The sequence below is a fragment of the Triturus cristatus genome, chromosome 1_1 (assembly GCF_964204655.1).
Source record: "Triturus cristatus chromosome 1_1, aTriCri1.1, whole genome shotgun sequence".
Lineage (NCBI taxonomy): Eukaryota > Metazoa > Chordata > Amphibia > Caudata > Salamandridae > Triturus > Triturus cristatus.
Window position 1 is genome coordinate 396,668,996 of NC_140579.1, and position 25,212 is coordinate 396,694,207.

General features: G+C 49.2%; 1 protein-coding gene across 1 annotated transcript in view; it reads right to left on the reverse strand.

Annotated features, from left to right (window-relative positions):
* LOC146870299 (complement C4-B-like) overlaps nt 1-25,212 on the reverse strand; it is a 332,560-nt gene that overhangs the window by 142,415 nt on the left and 164,933 nt on the right. Inside the window, exon 21 of the mRNA XM_085642540.1 lies at nt 6,598-6,673. Within this exon, the coding sequence (XP_085498666.1) occupies nt 6,598-6,673 (76 nt within the window). The remainder of the gene's footprint in view (nt 1-6,597; nt 6,674-25,212) is intronic.

Sequence of the window (25,212 nt, forward strand, 5' to 3'; positions counted from 1 at the left end):
AATAATAAAAGACAGCAACTAAGCAGATAATGCACCAGGAGCTGAGCCAGAGATGACAGGTCTGGTACCAAACCAGTGACAATTAGCCTGAGACTGAAACACCCATGGACTCGGAAATTCAACAGTAATGGGCCTAGAACTGAACACTGATAGACATGAACTGAGCTCGTGATGGACCTTGGACTGGACTAATAAATGACCTAAGATAGAGCTACCTAATTCTGGGCCACTCTTGGTCTGATCTATTGACAGACCAGCGAGAGTCAATCATGGGTCTGTGACTGACCCAGTGACTGAGCCTATGATGGACCGGGACTGAGCAGTGCTGGGCCTGAGACAGAGCACCAACTAAACCTGAGTCTAACCCAATAATGTCCCTGAAACTGAGTGAGTGTTAGCCTGGGAGGGAATGATGGATATTGGACTAATTCAAAAATGCATCTGGGACTCAACCAATGCTGGAACTCAGAATGTGCTAATGAAGGACTAAGCAATAAGCCAATGATGAACATACTGCTGGGCCACTGATAGACCCAAGGCGGATCCAAAATTCATACAACTGGGACTGGGCCAAGGGTGATGGACCTAGGACTGGTTCGGTAATAATGGAACTGCAACTGAGTCTAAAAGGCACCTGAAACGAACCCAAAGGTGGACCTTAGACTATGCTAATGACAGGCCTAGATGTGCAGCAAAGATGATGAACCTAGGAAGATGCAATAATAAAGAACCTTCACCTGAGCTCCTAACACACCTGGGACTGTATTACACATAGTACCACGAGGCAACAACAGACGTGTGCCTACTTTCTGCATTCCTGGGTCACGTTGGTATTAAAGAACAGGCTGAAGCTGCACAGCCCCTCCTCTAATACAGTTTGTGCTAGTACTACATGTGCACAAGCGCGATATTAAGGGAGCACTCCTCATTTTCATGGCGGTATGGCCCATGCAAATGAGTAAACACTTAACCTCTGTACCAATGAGCTATTATAGGCGCTGACACATATGCAAAGCAGCAGTCAGGGGTCTGTCTGTGTGCCACAAAGAGGTGGCACGCATTCAGTGTGATTTCCCCTTCCAAGGGTTCTACTTGAATACAGGGGAAAGTGGCTCCCAAGGTCCCTCCAGACATCCCCTGTTGGTGGGTGCTGTCACTTATTGTTCCTCATTGAAAGGCAGTCTGCATAGCTACTATACAGTGAAAGATGGACTGACAGCTTCTGCTGGTCCGCCTTTCACTAACGTGCTGCCCTTAGGCCAGATGTTAGCTTGCAGCTGTACTAAGGGTACCATATGAACAAAAATAGGACGCGCTGACCTGGTCAATGCCTGGTGCACCAAGTACATTGTGGTGCGGACCAGCGCATAATAAGGCCCATGGGGCTCAGCTAATGGTGTTTAAATGAGGGCCTGGTGAATGGACCAGTAATCGAGCTGGGACTGAGCCACTGATCGACCTAGACTAAGACTGAGCCACTAAAAGACCAAGCCAATTATGGTCCTTTGACTGAGGCAATGATGGACTGGGATCTAGCCACTAATGGACCCGGAACGAAGACAATGATGCTGCAGGAACTGCAGGGACTGACACAGTAATGGACATAGGACAGAGCCATTGGTGAACAAAAATTAGAGGTAATGATGGTTCTGGGACTGAGCCAATAACACGTTTGGGACAGAGACAACAATTGGCCTCGAAATTTGCCACTTATGAATCTGAGACTGAGGCTATGATGGACACACATCTGAGCTAGTGATGGACCTAGGACTTAGTCAACAGATAAACATCTGGGACCAAGTCAATGATGAACCTAGAGAATGTGAAATAATTATAATCTTGGGACGAAATAATGGTGGACGGCTTACTGAGCCAATGATATATTTGATACCTTAATATGTAGCCTGGCAATGCAATGATCAAGATTTCAGAATGAGCTCAATAGGCCAAAGAAATAAGCAAAAGATAAACGATGGTTGGGAAAATTCCGCGCAAAGAAGTGAAAAGGTAACAGTAACAAAATCTCCTACAAATGCCGCTGCTTCTGGTATACCCTACAACGACCACCTCACGTTGTAAATGTGGGGAGCCCACCATAACATATATCAATATTAGGTATTCCGAGCACAGGCATACAACTCAGAGCACTAGCAAAAGTCCAAATATCAAGTTTAGTTATCTTCTTCTTCAATTTATTTCAGTCTTCTTTATCCAGTGTTGTTTTTACATTTCAGACAGATCTTCAAATCACTCAGATTGCCTTTACATTTCAGACAGATCTTCAAATCACTCAGATTGCCAACATGTGTTTCGTCCAAACAGACAGTAAGTCTTGGACTTCCTCAGGGCTAAAGGCAAGATGAAATTACACCATTACTTTAGACAAAACTAGGCTCAAATCTTTGCCAGTAAGATAGATAATACATGATAGCAGTATAAGCTAGAGTGGGACAAGAACATCCAAAGAGAAAAAAAAGAAGTATAGGTAGGAAACCTAATATAATGTGAAAGTTTTTTGCAAGAAAAACACCCATAGTGAATCTGCTCACCAAGTACAAGAAAAGTAAGAGTGCAATATAACTAAATAAGAGTCATCCACCATGGAAAGTAAGTGTGGATTAGAGTTCAAATGTACCCATCAAGAGATATTATCCAAGGGGCACTCTTGGTTTATGAGAAAAGGCGAACAGAACCATAATTTTTCACTTGTACCAATTAGGATAATCAAGTGAAAGTAGAAAATCAGACATAACCATGCACCTTACTAGTATAAAGTCTTAACTGGCCAGAACTTACAAAAGTATCAAGTTCTGATTTCAAATATAATAAGAAGGAAAGAAAAGCATATGTATAAATATTGGCTTCAAAAAGTCCTAAAGGGTGAAAATAAATACCAAGTTAAGTTTACTAATAAAATAGTCCTACTATAACTCTGAATAGTCAATTAATTAAATAGTCTTAAGTCCAAAATTACAAAACCGTATAAAGAGAAGAAGCAGTCAATGTATATACAACAGAGATCACCATGTTACGATAACTAGTGACAAGAACACGATTGTTCAGTTAAAAAGTCATAATGCATACTTGGCGTATTAAATCAAAATTCTTCTTAGAGTCAATGTACTTAGGTATCCATATTATTAAGTTGCAAAAAAGTAAACATCAGTGTCAGCCTCAAATCCTAGAAGAACAAGAGCTACATATAGCAATATAACAGTAAAATTTAGCGAATACAACGGTCTTATGCGATCAGTTCTCACCCAAAAATTGCTCAAAAGGGCTACGAGTTACGCTATGCAATAGGCGGACAGACAGAATAAATCAGTATCTAAATATCATAACAGCTACACAATTAAAAAATGATGAGAAACGGGTTCAAGATGTCCGCACTAGAATTTAACAGCTGAGTAGCAGTACAGTCCTACCATCTCGCAAGAGATGAGATTTAGTTAAACATAAGGGGTCAATAAAACAATCTTTACTAACTCACAAGGGGTCCAAGCTTATTATGCGTGAGAAGTCAATGGACCAGTCGATATTGGGTTGAAAAGTACACATACCCGATTCACACAATGATATCACTTATGGCATTACAAATTTAATCAAGGTTTAAGAAATTACGCCATTTTATAAATATATCCTAATAATACAGTAGAGTAAACTATCTTGCTCATAACTAGTATCCATAGGTACAATAATCGCGCTTACCTGGAACTAAATATTGCTTTCCTCCATCTGGACCTCGTGAGATTGCAACGGCGTGTACAATGCGCACCATCTTGGAAAAGGTTTATATTGCTAGTATCATAGTAATCAATGACGGACTAGAGCAAAGGCATAGATATTAGCCATGATATTAGCCATGATAGATAAATTACTAGAGCGCCATCTTAGAGTGGGTTCCAGTCACTAGTATGGTAGTTGTAGTTGACGAACTCAAATTAAACCTGATATTAAACGTATTAAGTTAAGGGTACTAGCGCATCATCATGACCTGTTGATCTTATCAGGCTACAGGCCTTACTTTTCCAAGTATGAACTGTGTCAGACCAAAAACTAACGTCCCTAGTACGGAGGGTTGAAAATGCGATCTGTGGTGAAACACCACTCATATAAGAGTCGCAAAGTATAAAGTTAGAGCGTTAAGTCTTATTTTTAAAGAGAAAATTCTTGATAATGTTGGCATTCTTAAATGTCAATTCATGATACCAACATCGCGTTCTATGGTCTCCACTCATATCGATGTGGTACAGAAGGCAACAGACACTGAAAAGGTAGAGAGGAAATAGTGGAGAATTAATGTAAAAGAGTTACTGAAGTCAATTTAGAGCAGAGAGCCCATTATGCCTCTAGTCATCTATACATAAGTTATGTACCGAAAAGAATGTAATTAACAAGATATTAGTAAATCGAAAGGGGAGCAAAAGAGGAGCAAAAAAGGGAGAAGGAAAGAAAGTAAATGTGGAGCATATATAAAAAAAAGGTACATCATTCCTATTAGGTCAAAGGCAAAAGAGAAAATTAACTGTGATAACTATCTTTCACAACTAACCATAAGTAAATATGGGAAAATACATTAACAGTATACAGGACAATACTTCAATGTCTGTACATAATATTAGTTCATAATAGTAAATTGCACGATGTAGAGACATTAGATGTGTGACATCCTACTAGATACCTAAAGAGTATATCAATTCAAAAATAGTTCATATCTGTCAATTACGGAAAACCATATGTGTTCGCAACCTACAATTCTGAGAAACATTAGATGTAAACATCTTAACCTGTATTGGTATGTAATCCTAACAGGAAGATATGTCTCAGGTAAAAGCATGTAAACAGGGAACAATAGAACACTGGGCACAAACTCATCAGGTGCCCAGAAAGAATTGTAATTCACTATCAATATTAATTCCCCTGTCCACCGCGTGGAGCTTAAGGATCCAACGTACCTCTGCCTGTCGTAACCTTAATTCTCGGTTGCCACCCCTGTTATTAAGAGGAACAGATTCTAAGGCATGAAATTTAAAGGATAAGTGCTTATCCTGTTTTGAGCATTCCAGTGCATGATGTACAATTGGATATCTCTCATCTAAGTTTTTTTAGAGCTCTAAAGTGTTCAGAAATACGTGTTTTCAGATTCCTGATAGTGCTACCTACATAAATCATTTTACATTTGCAGATAATAACATAAATTACAAATTTGGTATTGCAGTTTATAAATTGATTAATGTAAAACTTCTTGGATCCATTAAATTGAAAGTCTTGTGTACCTGACAGAGCATGTTTGCACATGCTGCAGTCTCCACATTGGGGAAAGCCCAAATTACTTTTATGTAACCAAGTAAGGTTACCTCTATCATTCTTAGGGTAGCTAGGGCTGACCATATTGCGGATAGTTACTCCTTTCCGATATGTCAGGCTAGGATTTTTGGTTAAAAATGTATTCAAGTCAGGGTCTGCAGTTAACAAGTTCCAATAGTGTTTCAAAATATTAAAAACTTTGTGTGACCAGGGGTGGTAGTGAGTAATCATTCTCACTACTTCTCGTTTACACAAGGTATTAGTCATACGGGGTTTCAATGTCTCATTTCTCTTTAGTAAGTATGCTCTTTTCTTGGCTTTGTCAATTACTCTTGGGTCATTTCCCCGATCTATGAATCTTCTCTCTATGTCTAAAGTAATTTGATGGAAATCCAAGTCTTTACTGCAGTTCCTGCGTGCTCTGTGAAATTCCCCATAGGGTATTGAGTTAATTTGAGACCTAGGGTGGGCACTAGCTGAGTGTAAGACAGAATTACAAGCAGTCTCTTTTCTGTACATTCTACAGTTGATGATGTCATTTTCAATAAACAGTTCAACGTCCAAAAAGACAATTTTGTTAGCACTATAATTCATTGTGAACTTCATGTTGTACGTGTTATTGTTCAAATAGTTATAAAATTCATGAAGCTCACTGACATTCCCAGTCCATATTAGAAGACAGTCGTCTATATACCGACCAAAATACATGATGTAGTTCTGCCATGCTGCTCCGGATGGGCCCCAGATATGAGCCCCCTCAAACCACCCCATAAACAGGCAGGCAAAGGACGGCGCAAATCTGGAACCCATCGCAGTACCGCATGTCTGTTGGTACCATTCCCCATCAAAGAAGAAAACATTGTGTTCAAGAATCATTTTTGACATCATGATGAGCATTTCCGAGTGTGCCAAAAATTCAACTGGTCTCTCATAAAGGAAATGTCGAAGCGCTGACAATCCATGTTCATGTAAAATATTGGTGTATAGGGACACCACATCCAAGGTAACTAAGATCATAGATTCGTCCCAAGTTATATCAGTGATAATGTTCAAAATAGGTTTTGTATCTCTGATAGTGGATGGTAGATTAGTCACGTATGGTTGTAAAAACGTGTCTACAAATTCAGAGATTCACTCTGTTGGACCTCCAATACCTGATACTATTGGTCTCCCTGGTGGGTTGTTTTTGTCCTTATGAATTTTGGGTACTGTGTATAGACATGAAAATCTAGGTTTATCTATTAACAAATACCGGCCAAAGAAGTAAGGTGCAGGAAGCATAAAACTGACCAGGTGCTGCTAGGAGTGGTTTTCCAAGCTCCATATGACCCATCTTCTTTCCTAAAAGTCAAGAGTCGCGCGTGACCTGAAAAGAAACAAGAAAGCATTAATAGAGACAGTTAGGCTATATTTTTATCCATCAGAACATTTATACAGAATGCATTTTGATGCAGCTGTGGTCCATTACATTATACACTTCAGGCAGTAGTGCAGACATTGGAAATATAGAGAAAATCCAGCACATTATGAGATGGAAGGACTGTGCACTGATGATAATGTTACTTACCTTTGGTAATGCCTAATCTGGTAGAGACATTGTCTAGCTGCAGATTCCTTACCTTAGAAATATTCCCAAGTGTCATACTGGATCTGGAATTTTTTGGGGAGCAGTACCTCTGTGCGCCGATAGGTGGAATCAGTTACTCCCATGGCATTGCCGGCGCTGGAAGTGACGTGCATTGCCTATGTAGGTGACACCCAAACTTCAGTTTCTTTTCGTAACTTTCCAAGCCAGGAGTGCAGTGCCACGAAGAACACTGACACTGGTGTGTGAAACTAGGGCCCTGAAAGGGAAACAGCCTTGTACCTAAAAATCTGTTCACAGAGCGGGGAAGAGGATAGCCGCAGATTCCTTATCTTAGAATAGATATCCAATCACTACATCTCCGGAGGTGGGTCTGAAAACCTGATTTAGACTAGAAAGTCCTGCAGGACCAAACAGGCAAAATGCCTATCCGAATGGAACTGATGGTCTAGGCAGTAGTATTTTGTGAACATGTGCAACAAAGCCCACGTTGCAGCTTGACAGTTGTCTAGGATCGGACCTCTGTGTGCTAACGCAGTGTTCGCAGCCTTTGTTCTGGTGAAATGCGCACGCAACCCCTCCGGGGGTTGCTTCTTGGTCAGAGTGTAGCAGCTCTTAATGCAGAACACAATCAATGCAGAGATGGTTCGTTTCTGCATGATCTTCCCTTTGTGGGCTCCGAAATACCCCACGAAGAGTTGATCGTCCACCCAGAATGGTTGTGTGAGGTTAAGGCAAAACAAAAGCACTCTTTTTGGGTTGAGCCAGTAGAGACTCTTATCTTCCTTGGAGGGATGACGAAGAGAGTAAAGAGTAGGCAAGGTAATGAGCTGTCCTACTTGCAAGGGGTGGCTACCTTCGGCAAGAAGAATGCTCGAGTCTGAAGGATCAGTTTGTCTGGGTAAAAGGAAATACATGGAGGCTAAAATGACAGCGCCTGCAGTTCACTGACCCTCCGGGCAGAAGTAATTGTCACCAGAAGGCTGTCTTGATGGTGAGGAGCCTAAAAGGGTAGTTATGAAGCAGCTCAAAAGTAGCGCATAGTAGAAAAGTGAGAACCAAATTGAGGTCCCATTGAGGCATAATGAAGAGAGCTGGAGGAAGCATGTGCTGAAGACCTTTAGGGAACCTATTCACAATAGGGGACTTCAAAAGGGAAGGTTGATCTGCCAGCTGCAGGAAAGCTGAGATAGCAGACAAATAACCCTTCAACATGCTTAATGCAGAGCCTGGCTGGGCCAGGGGACTTATAAATAAAAGAACTTGGGAAATGGGTGCAGATAAGGGCTCGAACTGTTTGTCTGTTCACCATGCCACAAACTTGCTCCAATGGCTGACATATACCATTTTCATGGAGGGACCGTAAGCTGCCAAAATAACATTACAGATTTCGGGCAGAAGGTCAAAAGCCATCAACTGTCACTGCACAATCTCCACGCATGAAGGCAGAGCATTGACAGGTTCTGGTGGGGAAACGTCCCCTGCTGCAGGGACTGGAGATCTTCCAGAAGAGGCAGCCTGATTGGAGGACTGATGGACATACTCAACAGCTCAACATACCAGACTCTCCGAGCCCAGTCTGGGGCCACCAGAATGAGTTGGGCCTGGTCCTTCATGATCTTCTTGAGAACTCTGTCCAGGAGTGGAACTGGTAAATAGGTATACAGGAGGCCTGAGCTCCACTTGAGATGAAAAGCGTTTACAAGTGAGACTCATCTTGGAAACTCCAATACAGCAACACAATGGTCCCCTATGGGGAAGTGCAGGCCTCTGCTGCCTTGGCAATTTGAAGAAGGCTATCAACTGCTTGCTTGTTATAGAGAAATTAGTTTAGTTTATTATTGACAACAATGAGATTATACTCAGAATATATACAAACCCATTTAGCAACACATTGTTTCAAAAGGTGCTCCAAGAAACGATGCAGTGACTGTGAATGTGTGAATTAAAGTACATATGTGCAATCTACAGTGCATATCACAATTGATTTACATGGTAATGGCTGAGGAAACAATTATCACAGTTACCACGCTAGTAAATATGCAGGAAAATAAAGAATGAAATAGGTGCACCGTAAACTCCAGTATAGGACAAAGTCCACGATAATGTTTGCAACACAAGTGACTCAGCAATCAAAGTGTTTTAATTAGAACACAACCATAGGTCTTCTAGCGTATGTAAGATATTGATATGCACAGAGTCACACAATGCAATAACTTGTTTGTATGAATTAACAGATTTCTTTATTCATTCTTAAAAACTTATTTTGACAGGCTATGACTGCAGTCAAAATATGTTTTTAAGAAGATCATGAATAATGGTTGTGTTCTAATATTGTTTCTGATAATATGAGTGCTGAGTCACTTGTGTTGCATGCAATGCATAATGTAGGAAAGTGCCCCTTTTTGAGATGGTCACTCCCACCTTCTGCCTGGTATCTGATGCCATTTTGACAGGAGTGCACTGGGTTTCTGCTATCCCAGTCCCCAGTGGCAGCTCTCTTTCCGTAAACTGTACAATTGTTCCCCCAATTGTCAATACCATCAGCACCTCCTGTAAGTCTGTAGTAAAGGGCACCCCTTGTACCTAGGGCAGGGAAGCTAAAGAGTGTCTCTAAGGGCTGCAGCAAGTATTGTGCAACACCATTGCAGGCTGTGTGCCATGGTGCACAGAAAAGTGAAAATACAACATAAAACACATCCCTCTGTGCCATGCCTGTAGACACTGCATACAGTATAAGTAAGCCACCACACCAGCAGGCCCTACAGCCCTAAGGCAAGGTCCACTATACTACATGTGTGGGCATATCTGCATGAGCAAATATGCCCCCTGTGTTGTCTAAGTCAATTCTTAGATATCACAAGTGAACAGTTAAGCCATTTTAAGTACATGTGATGGACTCTGGTAAAACGAGTTTCCCAGTGACATGATAGCTTCACTGAAATCTATGGTATCAAACACGTTATATTTTTAAACCCACACTGATTCCAGTGGTGGATTTATTAAAATCCTTCACCCAGAGGGTAACCTAGATAGGGCCCCTGAAAACCTACCATCTACTAGTGTGCTGGCTGGCTGGTGCAATCCAGCCTGCCACCACAGACAGGTGTCTGACCCCACTGCAGGTAAGAGCCTACGCTCTCTGAGGGAAGAAACAATGCCTGCTCTGGCCAGAGGTGTTGTCACCTCCTCCAAGCAGGATGGCTAAGAAATCAGCATATCAAGGCAGGAGGCTTCAAAGACCTCTGCCACCTTTGATAGGTGACTGCAGAATCAGCAGGCAGAGGAAATGCCAACCCTCTGCCCTGGGCCCATTTGGTACCAGGTCAGGCAGGAAATTTGATATGCAGGGAGGCGTGGTGCACCACCAGCCAGTCACACCCCTAAGGTGACCTGCCTGATGCGCCCCCCTTTAGGAAAATTCCACCATCTTGGTGATGGTAGAATCAATCAATCAATCAATCAGAAAATTTGTAAAGCCCTCTATATACCTGCAAGGGTTTCAAGGCGCTGAGGGAGGGGAGGGGGGGTGCTGTTGCTACTGGTCGAACAGCCAGGTCTTGAGTTGTCTTCTGAAGGTTAGAAGGTCTTCGGTTTGTCGTAGGATGAGGGGGAGGGTGTTCCAGGTCTTGGCGGCGTGGTGGGAAAAGGATTTGCCTCCGGCTGTGGTTCTACGGACGCGTGGGATGGTAGCCAGGGAGAGGTCTGCGAAGCGGAGTTTCCTGTTGGGTACGTAGAAGGAGAGTCGACTGTTGAGATAGGCTGGGCCGGTCTTGTGGAGTGCCTTGTGTGCGTGGATCAGAAGCTTGAAGGAGATTCTTTTGTCGACAGGGAGCCAGTGCAGGTTTCTCAGGTGGGGGGTGATGTGGTCGCGGCGCGGGACGTCGAGGATCAGGCGTGCAGAGGCATTCTGGATTCTTTGCAGTCTGTTGATGAGCTTGGTCGGGGCTCCGGCGTAGAGGGCATTTCCGTTGTCGAGTCTGCTGCTGACTAGGGCCTGGGTGACTGTTTTCCTAGTGGCTGTCGGGATCCATCTATAGATCTTGTGGAGCATACGGAGGGTGTAGAAGCAGGTGGAGGAGACAGCGTTGACTTGTTTGGTCATGGTCAGTTTCGAGTCGAGGATGACTCCCAGGTTGCGTGCGTGGTTGGTGGGTGAGGGGGGAGTCCCCAGCAACGTGGGCCACCAGGAGTCGTCCCATGCTGAGGGGTTGGGCCCGAGGATGATGATCTCCGTCTTGTCTGTGTTCAGCTTAAGGTGGCTATCCTTCATCCAGTCGGCGACGGCCTACATTCCCTGGTGGAGGTTGGAATTGGCGGTGAGGGGGTCCTTGGTGAGGGAGAGGATCAGTTGCGTGTCGTCGGCGTAGGAGATTATGTTGAGGTCGTGATGTCGGGCGATGAGTGCGAGAGGCGCCATGTAGACATTGAACAGCGTTGGGCTGAGGGAGGATCCCTACGGGACCCTGCAGATGATCTCGGAGGCTTCTGATCGGAACGGGGGGAGGCGGACTTTCTGGGTTCTGCCAGAGAGTAAGGAGGAGGTCCAGTCCAGGGCGTTGTCTCGTATCCCTGCGTCGTGGAGCCGTGTGCGTAGTGTGCGGTGGCAGATGGTGTCGAAGGCGGCGGAGAGGTCCAGAAGGATGTAGGCCGCCGTCTCGCCGTTGTCCAGTAGGATTCTGATGTCGGCTGTGGCGGTGATGAGGGCGGTCTCGGTGCTGTGGTTGCTGCGGAATCCTGACTGGGAGAGGTCCAGGATGCTGTTGTCTTCGAGGCAGCGGGTGAGCTGGATGTTGACTATCTTCTCGGGTCCGCCTTGGGTTTCTTCAGTAGGGGGTTGATCTCGGCGTGTGTCCAGCTTTCAGGGAAGGTCGCGGTCTTGAAGGAGAGGTTGATGATGTTGCGCAGGTGGGGTGCGATGGAGCTGCCGGCTTTGTTGCAGATGTGGTGTGGAAAGGGGTCAGACGGCGAGCCGGAGTGGATTGTGCCCATGGTCTTGATGGTGTCTTCGATGCTCGCATTGGCCCAGGTTGTCAGGGGGTCGTGGTCAGTGGGGTGTGGTGGTTCTGGATTTAGGAACTCTGGGACAGGGTTAGGGCCATTTCCCACAGAAAGTGGTCATATAGGGGGAAAGGAAAAGTAGCTCATTGGCTACCATCTTTCACTCCCCTTAACACCCCAAAATCTAGTATTTGGGGAAGCCCCTGGCACCAGGAAAGGAGATTCTGATGACCTAAGAAGAAGAAAGACACTGAAGAGCTGGAAAGACCTAGAACTGCGGGGTAGCAACTGACCTGCCGGCACCAAAGAAGGCTCAGCCTGCAGCTGTTCTGCCTCCAAAAGCCTGGTAGGACTGCCAGCTCTTCAATGAGTAACCAGCATCTCTCGTGAGGTAGCAGAGCTACTTCTCTGTACCCTGTAGGCACCCAAGAAGAACCGTGAGGACTCTGGACCGTGAAAACTTGACACCAGAAAACACCACTGCACCCGTGCACCCCAGTCTGAGTCGATGTGGGCCAACGGTGCCAGGGAGGTCCTGATACCCACCACCTTGGGTTTGCCCAAACTGTACTTCCAGTTGCTGCCTGCAGCTTCTTTGAGCAGGCCTTCTTATCCACAAGTGTCTCCTGCAGCACGGACACAGCGCCTAAAGACTGAGTCTGGGCGGAGTTGGCAGAGCTACACGGAACCCTGCGAAGCGACCCAAAAACTCTGCCATGCTAAGCTGAGTTCCGCGAGTGGGCAGAGTAACAATAGCTCAAGCTTCAGGTGTGGGACAGAAAATAGAAAGGTAGAGGGATGAGAGATCAATTCGGCGGAGAAGCAAAGCAATACGTTATGATGTCATTTTCCTGTTAGAAAAACGTGACTGGACATTAATTAGTACTGATTGTGGGTTAATTTAAAAGTGCACTTACTTACTGTGATGTTGTTCATCCTCCGGCAGAAGGCTGACCCTGAGGCGCTGCTGGTGCTGGCAGTGCTGGTTGTGCAGGTTCTTCTTCTAATGGCCTACCAAGAAGTCAAAAGCATTTATTTGTCTGAGACCAGTTGCAGCTCCTCTGCATAGAGCTGCAGCGGTGTGTGAAGCTACCGGCTAAGCCGGCTCAGGCCCAGTCTGCGCAGTGGTGGGGAAGCCAGAGAAAGTGACGCTGCAGGCGATGCCAGCAGGGTGAGTCGGCTGGTGGCCCACAGAGAACGGAAGCGTGTAGGACTCGGCCTGCTCGGGCCCAGCCTGCACCGAGTTCGCCGCGAGGTGGGGAAGTCGTAAGAAATTAGGCCTCTCACCGGAGCCCCTCTGCTGGGTGCTGCTGCTACTGCACATTTGAAGTCTCCACGGGAGGGAGATCCCAGAGGGAGGGAGAGGCTCGCTCGGCCTGGCGCCACTCCTCGAAATTGCAGGTGAAGTGGCAGCGCGGCCCATAGGGGCAAGCATAACCCACTCTGTGGAAGCCAAGGTGCAGCACAGCTCCATCTTGTACGTGTGAGGCTGTGCAGCTTGTGGTAGTCAATAGCCATGGCAACGACTTGTCTCCATGTATGTGCCACTTTCCCCGTTGGGCTGACACAGCGAATTGATCTGCGCCAACTGCCGCTGTGTGTCATTGATTCCATCTGAACAGAAGCACTCCATTGCCTGTCTCGGTGTGAAGGCTGAGAGTGGCCTGCGCAGCACAGGTAAACTCCACTATGCGGCAGAGGTGGGGTTTTTGCCAAACTTTGTACTCCAAGCGGAGGGTGGAGTGACAAAAACTCAGTGAACTCTGCCAGCGGAGCGTAGTTTAGCACCCAGCCTTACTAATGACACCACTTCACCAGAGCTCGAAAGCCAAAGAAGAAGTGTATCCACGGTGTCCCTACGTTCAACTGTAGTGTCCCCCCAGTCCTAGATTTCAGCCTCTTTTTCCCAGGACCGTTTCCCTTTGAAACCAACGGGGCACCCAACGCCATAAAGCACCTCTGCACTGGGACACCCCAGAGCCTACCGAGGTGATGTGTTGGTCCTATCTTGGACCTTGCCCTATACTTACCTTAACTCCAGAAGACTGGCCCTGTAAATTGCTGCTAAGTACCCTTATGCAATATATGTGTTTTCCCCATAGGATAACAATACCGTATTAGAAACAACACAAGTTACCAACCTGTTTTCTTAAAAACTCCTATTTTAAGGGGCATAGCCAGGTGCTGCAAGATGGTGGGTAGGCTTTAGGACTGCTCCGCAGAGAGACTCACAATCCAGTAACGCCACTGCCATCTGCGCCTTCAAGGGTTTATTTGTAGTGGCTCAGGGATGGGAAAATGGCAGCACTGATTGAACAGTGTATTAACATATCCTGTGACTTGCAAGCTTGCCTACTGACTGTGAGCCTCTCAGGCCCGCAGGGCCTGCAAAGTGGCCTGTGGCTGAAGTAGAGTGTCTACTAGCCCAGCGGAGCAGCTTGGATTCTTGCAACCAGGCCGGTATGGCCCTAGCACCTAGGAGACCAGCAGAGGAGGTGCCCGGTGCCTACCTGTGCCCCGCATGACTGCATCAACAGAGCCCTGCAGCGTGAGCCCAGAGCGGATTGTGGGAGCCTGGGCGGCCTTCGGGCAGGTGACAGGTCTCCGTGGCTTGTGCGGTGAGTGGAGGTGGAGGATGGGGGTCCGGATACTGACCCCCGCTGGGCCCATGACTTATCTCCTGTGGCCGCCTCCTATACAGCAGCTGGGAATTGGGCTCGGGGCAGACAAGGGGCCCGCGTGGACGCTGGCCTGGTTAGCAGGCAGCTCTCTGCCTTCCCGTTGCTGCTTCCCCCCTTTCTCTCCTCTGCATTTGGAGAGTGTTTGGGGCTGTCGCCTGATCGTGTGAGGAGGTGGGGTAAAAGAGCCCCATGTAGGCATGTTGGCTGGGCCTCAGATGGCTGGATCCATCGCCCATATTGTGCCCTTTCTGAGCAGCGGCTGAAGCTCCTAACATGGGGAAGCCACAGGACCTCCATGTTGGATGGCCCTGAACCCCCTGTAGCCGGATTCTCCAGGGAGGGGGCGCCCTCTTCCCCTCTCTCCTTAAACATTACTTACTTATGGGGGACTAGGCCCATTATAATCTGATGTGCTGACATCTGGTAGCTCTGAATGAGGCATTGCAGGACGCAGTCACATTGGTGGAGTTGAAGTGACCCGTATCTATGTTACATTGGATGACTGGCCTGTTTCCTGACTGGGAGTGGCCAAGGAGCTTGTGTGGTGGACACTCCCCTCTGCCCTTTATTGCTAGGAGCATAGCCGGAAGCAGCGCAAAGAAGGCAGCCTTGAGACTGTTCGTGCCCCTCTGGCACAGGGAACAGGGAAGTGGTGGGTCCTGCAACGGGAGGAACAGGCTCCACATTCCCTGTTGTGCCCTGCTTCATATGTGAAGATGTCCTGGCGCAGACTAGTACATGGCTGCTGACGCCGTGTGGTCTGAGACTGGGAGTGGGAGTCCCGCCAATGTTTGGACATTCCTGCTTGGTTGGACTGCTCATGCCGCTCCACTGCTCAGAGTGTGGGGGACCGGCGGGTCTGCACTGGTCATCTGTCATCTCCACTGCGCTTCCCGGATTGCTGAGCCTGGGCAAGGCTGCTTGCTGGTGGAATTGACAACATGGGTCACAGAGGAGGCGGTAGCAGCACCGACCCGATGTCGAGATCCGCATCTCTGTTGTGTCCTGACCTCTGCCACACCCTTATCTGAGCCGACTACTGACCTTACACTGGACAAAATACTTGCTGCCATAGCAGATACCCGTCAAGATTTGCAGACTAGGGTGGATGCAGTAGCGATTGAACTGGGGCTGGTACATGAAGACCACAGTAAACTAGCAGATCGCGTCACGCATAATGAACAGGAGATCACAGAACTGCGTCCCACAATGAAGGATCTGGTGGGCCAGATACATTCCCTTACCACAAAGGTGCAGGAATTGAAGGCAAGGCGCAGAGGACACAGAGGGGCGCTTCGCTCCCGTTGCAACAATCTCCGCATTGTGGGCATCCCCGAGGGAGCGTAAGTGTTAGACCTGTCAGCCCTTTGGGTGGTCCCTCCTCATCATTATTTATTTTGTCCCACTTTTGCCTCAAACCCTGTTTGAATTTTTCCTTTTTGGGAACCACCAGACTTTTTCGTGTTGCTACAGATTCAGGGAGCCATTTTAGCTAACCCTGAAACTTCTGTCTGAGGGCCTGGAGCACAAGATGGTGGCCACCTGTGACATCACCAGCATCCACTGGAACCTACCAGCACCTTCCAGAACATTCCAGGAGGTTCCAGAACTCTGTGACAGTTGGAAACCGTTTAGAATGTTGGGAGGTTAAGAGAGAGAGTTGGCAGTTGGAGCTGGCAGTTGGCACCTGACTGGTGAAGAGAGAGGAGCACAACAGTGAAGGAGGAAGGAGTGAAGCAGCAGGGGTGGAAACTTGTGCCTGGAGTGGGGTCCATAAACCCACCCTTGATACTTGTCCCTACTGATGGATCCCAGCCTATAGCCCTGTGTGGGAAGAAGACAGAAGAAACTTATCCTAAGGACCTGGACAGCAGGAACAGGCCTTAGAACCAAGAAAACAGCAAGATTCTGACCTGAGAACTGGTTTCCCTGGAGTCCGGCGTCGAGTAGCCTGAAGACCTGGAGCCCGAGGTGGAGAAGCGGCGCTGACTGAAGTCGCAGACGTCGTACCCGGAGCCGCCTGAGGTCGTGAGAGGGCGCCGACGGAGGTCGTGAGGAATACCAGAGGTCGAGGAGGAAGTGAACCGAGGTCGAGCGAGCGGCGTCATCGGAGGAGTGAAGTCCGCCCTCCGGAGTCGTCGGAGACCGAGGTAGAGGAGCACCGGAGGTCGGGAGTGAGGATCGCACTCCGGAGTCGCCCGGAACCTGTGTGGAGGAGCACCGGAGGTCGGGGGTGAGGATCGCACCCCGGAGTCGCCGGAAGTCGACATCGAGGCCAGGCCGGCTGACGTCATCGGAGCCGAGGGCGCCATCGGACCGGAGCCGCCCGAAGTCGACATCATGAAGAGACTGCCCGACGCCGTCGAATCGGAGGTCGAGATCGAACCGAGGCCACCGACATCGGACCGGAACCGCCTACCGGCGTCGTCAAAGAACTGACATTGTGCCGAGGCCGCCGAGACCGAACCGGAACCGCCTCACGGCGTCGAAACGACTCCAGCGGCGTCGGAACATCAGAAAAAGGGCAGTAAGTGGAGTAGAGGGCGCCTAAGGCCCTGTGGAGACCTGAGAGACTGCTCTAAGGGGCTAGGGAGGTGCTGAAACCAACCTGACTGTGCAAGGGGTGAACTGGGACTAACCTAGAGAGGTTGTGTGGAGAGAGAAAGCCAGGGCACTGGTATTCCCCCCTTTGATCTACCTCAGCTTAGGCCTCAGCCTTGTCCCAGCCAGGGAGTAGCCCCCCTCAAGCCTTCCACAACCCTACAAGCTGTGCCTGGGCCAAATCTGCCCTTAAGAATTGAAGTGTCATCTGATTATATGAGGGTTGCGGTATACTTTTAATTATTTATTGGGGATACTGTATTTATTGAGTTTTTACCTATTTATTGCTGCACTATATTTATAGGTCCTCAGGACTTGATGGTGTACAATATTTATTGGTACAGTATTTATTGCCTCAAAGTATTTAATTGTCTGTATATATTGCACTTGTATTTATGCCCTGTTATTTATGATCACCCCTATTTATTTCATCAAACAGCCAGTATTTATTTGACCTGCACTATTTAAATTTGTATATTGTGATTGTCTTATTTATTTTTCCAATCAGCAACTAAGAGAAAAAGATAAAGAAAGAATATTTTCATAATTTTTACGGTGTAGAGTCGTTTTTGGAACGGATGCACGCATGGTTATTGTATGGGTATATTGTATGCTTAGCACTGCGCCTGTTTCCTGACCACTCGAGCCAAGCTACCACAGTGTGTTCGGGGAGTCCACCACCACCCTGCGGAGTGGGAGTGGGCTGTTTCCAACATAAATTGGTGTTCAGTGGTGGGATAGAGCTGTGCCTACATATACTCAACAATAACTGTGGGTAGTCCATAGGCCTACACCGGGAGTTTTCTCACAGCGGCCTTCCAAATTGTGGGTTTTTGTTTTTTCCAAATTTACTCTGGTGGTGGGAGGAGGTATTACTAAAGGTACCCCCCTGCATTGTTACTGCACAAAACCTGACCTCTAACCTGAGTGGGCAAGATGGAGTTCGTACTGGAAGATTTAGAAACGTACACTGTGGCCCAACTCAGGGAGTTTTGCCAGCGGGAGGGGGTGTACTGTCCCCCAGGAGCAAAGAAGGGTGCACTCCAAACCAGCTTAAGGGCTTGGGGGGAGGCACGCCGAGAAAGCAAGGCTGAGGAGGAAGACAGGGATGGAGAGCCTAACCCCGAGGGGGCTGAGATGTACCAACCTGAGGTGGGGAACCTGTCAGCAGGGCCCAGGACACTTTCTAGGAAGGGCAGCACTGTCTCTAGTGGGGGCTTATCCAGCGTGGAGTTAGCAGATCGGAGAGAGAAGAGACAGCTCACATGGGATTTAGCAAAGCTGGAGAAGGAGAAGGAGGAACAGAGGTTGGCTCATGAGACGGAGAAAGAGAGGATGGCTCATGAGATAAGACTGAAAGAGATAGAGCTTCAGATCCTAAGAATAGGGGCACAACCTGTTCCTGATGGTGGCAGCCAAAACCAAGAGGTCACCAGGGAATCCAAACCTTACCTGCCAAAGGACATAGTAGCTAGCTATGGGGCGGGTGACGACATCGCCAAGTGGCTAGCAGCCTATGAGGTCTCGTTGAGGGCCCATGGGGTCCCAGTGAAGTACTGGGGAGGGGGATTGTATAAGTACATGCCTCCAGCTGGTAGGGATGCTTTATTGGCCCTCGAAGAGGATGAGCAGACCCACTACCCCACCATGAAACTGGCGCTCATCAGAAAGTTTGGACTAACACCTGAAAAGTACAGACAGAAGTTCAGGGGTAGTCACAAGCTGGGCACACAGAATTGGGTGGACTTCCTGGACTATGCAAAGAAGGCACTGGAAGGTTGGATTCAGGGCAGTGAAGTAAGGAACGAGGAGCTGTTTGACCTAGTACTGAAGGAACACCTACTCGAGAAATGTTTCCCTGAACTGCGGCAACACCTGGTGGATAGCAAGCTGACCAGCCCCCGGAAGCTTGCTGAGGAGGCGGACATTTGGGCTAGTACCCGGGTGTCCACAAGGGGGACTGGAGGGGATACTCAAAAGGCCGGACAGGGCGCCCCCCAGAAGAAAGAGGGAGGGGAAAAGAAAAAGGAGTTCTCCAAAGGCCCCCAAAATAACTTCCAAAGGAAGGGAACAGGATTCACCTCTAAGGCTAACCCACCCAGAAACCCTAATCCTGGCCAGAGTCAGCAGCGAAGGGTTGTCCATTGCTACGAGTGCGGTGGCGTTGGACACTATAAAGGAGATCCGAAGTGTCAGAAACGATCACCCCCTCCCACTGGAGGAAAGACCCCCGGAGTAGCTAGTGTAGTGCTCGGGGAGGAGATGCCCTTAACTAAGGGAAGGGAGTGGGCGGGTGTCACTTTAGTGTCCCTGGGAGAACGGGAGATGGTTCCTAAGATCCAGGTGCCCGCAAATACCGCAAAGTATGGGCAGTGGATCACCATCAACGGCCAAAGAGGGGAGGCTCTGAGAGACACAGGAGCCAGTATGACTATGGTGCGTAGCCAACTGGTGTCTCCAGAGCAGGTAATTCCCGATGTACTCCACCCAGCCGCGATGGCTGACGGCAGAACAGGCCACTATCCCGTGGCCGAGGTTCCCTTTGAATGGGGGGGGGTTGCAGGTTCACTTCGAGTTGCCGTAAGCCCTGCCGTGCCAGTCGATTGTCTGCTGGGCAATGACATGGAGCACAACGCTTGGAAGGAGGTGGAATACCGGACTCACACCGAGATGCTGGGTACACCTGACTGGGCCTGTGTTAGCACAAGGTCCGAGACTACCCGAAGAGGGAGTTCATTCCGGCTGGAGCCTGGAACAAAGGCCCAGCCAGCTGCCAGTCAAGGGAAGAACCGAGGACAGGAGGAGCCTGCCTCGGCGTCTCCACCCCGTAGGACGGATAGGCCACCGGAGGTGGTGGACCAGGAGTCTGCGGAGGGGGACGTTACCAACCTGGAGGACCTACCCATCCCGGCCGAGTGGCACGTGGAGGGAGGCCCGTCCAGGGAGGAATTCTGCCAGGGCCAGAGGGAGTGCCCTACCCTTGAGGGGCTGAGGCGACAGGCCGAAGCCCAGGCAGCAGGGAACGTTGAAGGGAACTACAGTGTTTACTGGGAGGATGGCCTCCTCTACAGTGAACCCAAGGCACCCCTACATGGATCGTCACGAGCCTTGGTAGTTCCTCAACGTTATCGAGCCTTCCTTTTAGAGTTGGCTCACGAGATACCATTGGCAGGACACCTGGGGCAAGACAAGACCTTCGCCCGTCTTGTCCCACACTTTTATTGGCCTCAGATGAAAGTGTCGTCCGATACCTACTGCCGGACATGTGTGTCTTGCCAAGCCAGTGGGAAAACAGGGGTGAAGCTGAAAGCTCCCCTGGAACCACTCCCTGTCGTTAGCACCCCCTTTGAAAGGGTGGGCATCGACATTGTGGGTCCATTAGATCCACCAACTACAGCTGGTCACAGGTTTATCCTGGTTCTGGTGGATCATGCCACACGGTACCCAGAGGCAATACCTCTGAGGACCATAACAGCACCTGTTGTGGCTAGGGCCCTGATGGGAATCTTTACCCGAGTGGGTTTTCCCAAGGAAGTTGTGTCCGACAGGGGGACCAACTTCATGTCAGCATATATGCGGGCAATGTGGAAGGAGTGTGGAGTGACCTACCGGTTCACGACTCCTTACCACCCCCAGACCAATGGTCTGGTGGAGAGGTTTAATAAAACCTTGAAAGGCATGATCAGAAGTCTGCCTGAAAGCCTGCGGAGGAAATGGGACGTCCTCCTACCCTGTTTACTTTTTTCATACAGGGAAGTGCCACAGAAGGGAGTGGGCTTCAGCCCCTTCGAGCTTCTGTATGGGCACCCTGTACGTGGACCTCTTAACCTGGTGAGAGACGGATGGGAAAGAACTCCCAGAAAGCTCCCCCAGGATGTGGTGAGCTACATGCTGGCCTTCCGGAGCCAAATGGCTAAGTTGTGGAAGCAAGCTTCTGACAACTTGGAAGCCAGCCAAGCAGTGATGAAGGCGTGGTATGACCACAACGCTCACCCGGTGGAGTTGGAGCCTGGCCAGAAGGTGTGGGTGATCGAACCCGGAGAGCTTAGTGCCCTCCAGGATCGCTGGTCAGGACCCTTTGAGGTGTTGGAGAAGAAGGGTAAGGCTACCTACTTGGTGGACCTGAAGACCCCTCGTCAGCCCCTGCGGGTGCTGCATGCCAACCGCCTCAAACCCCACCACGAGAGGCCCGAAGTCATCTTGATGATGGTGACTGACGGAGGAGAGGACGTGGAAAGCGAGCCTCTCCCTGATCTGTTTGCGTCTCAAGAAAAGGATGGGTCGGTGGAGGGAGTGATTCTCTCCCCATCTCTAACTCCTGAACAGCAGGAGGACTGTCGCCAGGTCCTGGGGCAGTACTCTTCATTGTTCTCCCTTGTCCCGGGTAGGACTCACCTGTGCGTCCATGACGTGGACACAGGAGACAGCCCACCTGTGAAGTCCAAGATCTACCGGATGTCAGACAAGGTGAAGGCCAGCATTCATAGTGAGGTCACTAAGATGCTGGAGCTAGGAGTGATTGAACCTTCTAGCAGCCCCTGGTCCAGTCCGGTGGTGTTAGTACCAAAAGCTGCACCACCGGGTGCCCAACCAGAACTGAGGTTCTGTGTGGACTACCGGGGACTGAATTCAGTGACAAAAACTGATGCTCATCCGATCCCTAGGGCGGATGAATTGATTGACCGGCTGGGAGCTGCCCAATATCTAAGTACCTTTGACCTTACTTCGGGGTACTGGCAGATCTCGTTGACTGATGGAGCAAGGGAAAGGTCAGCCTTCTCCACGCCCAATGGCCACTACCAGTTCTGTGTGATGCCCTTTGGGCTCAAGAACGCACCTGCCACGTTTCAGCGCCTGGTAAACCAGATCCTCACCGGAATGGAGAGTTTCTCTGCTGCTTATCTGGATGACATAGCCGTCTTCAGTAACAGCTGGGAGGATCACTTGCGTCACCTGCAAGCTGTTCTCCAGGCCCTGAGACAAGCTGGATTGACGATCAAGGCCAGCAAGTGCCAGATCGGGCAGGGGTCGGTAGTGTACCTTGGACACTTGGTGGGTAGGGGAACGGTGCAACCCCTCCAGGCGAAGATCGAGGCCATCATGGCCTGGGAACCCCCCAAGACACAGACTGAGGTCCGAGCATTTTTGGGCCTCACGGGATACTACCGCCGCTTCGTGAAGGGGTACGGTACCATCGTAGCCCCCCTCACGGAGCTCACGTCCAAGAAACAACCTCGACGGGTAGTCTGGACGGAGGCTTGTCAGCAAGCCTTTGAGAGATTGAAGAAAGCCATGTGCGAGGCCCCGGTCTTAAGGGCCCCAGACTTTTCCAGGAAGTTCATTGTCCAGACAGATGCATCAGAACATGGCATTGGGGCAGTGTTATCGCAACTCAACGAAGAGGGCCTGGATCAACCCGTGGTCTTCCTATCCAGGAGACTACTTCCCAGGGAACAGAAGTGGAGTGCAATAGAGCGTGAAGCCTTTGCAGTGGTATGGGCTCTGAAGAAGTTGCGGCCATACCTGTTTGGCTCGCACTTCCTGGTTCAGACCGACCACAGACCCCTTCGCTGGCTGATGCAGATGAAGGGGGAGAATCCCAAGTTGTTGAGGTGGTCTATTTCCCTACAGGGGATGGACTTTCAGGTGGAACATCGGCCTGGAGTGGACCACGCCAATGCAGACGGTCTCTCAAGGTATTTCCGCCTTAGTGATGAGAACTCCCAAGGGGTTGGGTAGCTCTCCCCACTTTCAGCTGGGGGGGACGCGTGTTAGACCTGTCAGCCCTTTGGGTGGTCCCTCCTCATCATTATTTATTTTGTCCCACTTTTGCCTCAAACCCTGTTTGAATTTTTCCTTTTTGGGAACCACCAGACTTTTTCGTGTTGCTACAGATTCAGGGAGCCATTTTAGCTAACCCTGAAACTTCTGTCTGAGGGCCTGGAGCACAAGATGGTGGCCACCTGTGACATCACCAGCATCCACTGGAACCTACCAGCACCTTCCAGAACATTCCAGGAGGTTCCAGAACTCTGTGACAGTTGGAAACCGTTTAGAATGTTGGGAGGTTAAGAGAGAGAGTTGGCAGTTGGAGCTGGCAGTTGGCACCTGACTGGTGAAGAGAGAGGAGCACAACAGTGAAGGAGGAAGGAGTGAAGCAGCAGGGGTGGAAACTTGTGCCTGGAGTGGGGTCCATAAACCCACCCTTGATACTTGTCCCTACTGATGGATCCCAGCCTATAGCCCTGTGTGGGAAGAAGACAGAAGAAACTTATCCTAAGGACCTGGACAGCAGGAACAGGCCTTAGAACCAAGAAAACAGCAAGATTCTGACCTGAGAACTGGTTTCCCTGGAGTCCGGCGTCGAGTAGCCTGAAGACCTGGAGCCCGAGGTGGAGAAGCGGCGCTGACTGAAGTCGCAGACGTCGTACCCGGAGCCGCCTGAGGTCGTGAGAGGGCGCCGACGGAGGTCGTGAGGAATACCAGAGGTCGAGGAGGAAGTGAACCGAGGTCGAGCGAGCGGCGTCATCGGAGGAGTGAAGTCCGCCCTCCGGAGTCGTCGGAGACCGAGGTAGAGGAGCACCGGAGGTCGGGAGTGAGGATCGCACTCCGGAGTCGCCCGGAACCTGTGTGGAGGAGCACCGGAGGTCGGGGGTGAGGATCGCACCCCGGAGTCGCCGGAAGTCGACATCGAGGCCAGGCCGGCTGACGTCATCGGAGCCGAGGGCGCCATCGGACCGGAGCCGCCCGAAGTCGACATCGTGAAGAGACTGCCCGACGCCGTCGAATCGGAGGTCGAGATCGAACCGAGGCCACCGACATCGGACCGGAACCGCCTACCGGCGTCGTCAAAGAACTGACATTGTGCCGAGGCCGCCGAGACCGAACCGGAACCGCCTCACGGCGTCGACACGACTCCAGCGGCGTCGGAACATCAGAAAAAGGGCAGTAAGTGGAGTAGAGGGCGCCTAAGGCCCTGTGGAGACCTGAGAGACTGCTCTAAGGGGCTAGGGAGGTGCTGAAACCAACCTGACTGTGCAAGGGGTGAACTGGGACTAACCTAGAGAGGTTGTGTGGAGAGAGAAAGCCAGGGCACTGGTATTCCCCCCTTTGATCTACCTCAGCTTAGGCCTCAGCCTTGTCCCAGCCAGGGAGTAGCCCCCCTCAAGCCTTCCACAACCCTACAAGCTGTGCCTGGGCCAAATCTGCCCTTAAGAATTGAAGTGTCATCTGATTATATGAGGGTTGCGGTATACTTTTAATTATTTATTGGGGATACTGTATTTATTGAGTTTTTACCTATTTATTGCTGCACTATATTTATAGGTCCTCAGGACTTGATGGTGTACAATATTTATTGGTACAGTATTTATTGCCTCAAAGTATTTAATTGTCTGTATATATTGCACTTGTATTTATGCCCTGTTATTTATGATCACCCCTATTTATTTCATCAAACAGCCAGTATTTATTTGACCTGCACTATTTAAATTTGTATATTGTGATTGTCTTATTTATTTTTCCAATCAGCAACTAAGAGAAAAAGATAAAGAAAGAATATTTTCATAATTTTTACGGTGTAGAGTCGTTTTTGGAACGGATGCACGCATGGTTATTGTATGGGTATATTGTATGCTTAGCACTGCGCCTGTTTCCTGACCACTCGAGCCAAGCTACCACAGTGTGTTCGGGGAGTCCACCACCACCCTGCGGAGTGGGAGTGGGCTGTTTCCAACAGTAAGGTTCTGACCCTGTGCAGTTTTTCGAGTCCTGGCTCTCACAGAAGGTGGCTCCTGGATTGCTGTCCGATCACTACTCTATTGAACGTGCCCACCAGGTCCCAGCACAGTGGCCTCCGGTGGGGGACCATTCCTGTCCTGTAGTGGCCCGTATACAGAGGAAAAGACATGATATTGCAAATTGCTTGATCACTTCAGGATTACAATGCGAGGGCATTAATTTTCTCGGATTACACCATAACGGTGCAACGCTGCAGAGTCTCTTTCCTGCGAGTTGAGCATAAGCTCAGACAGATTG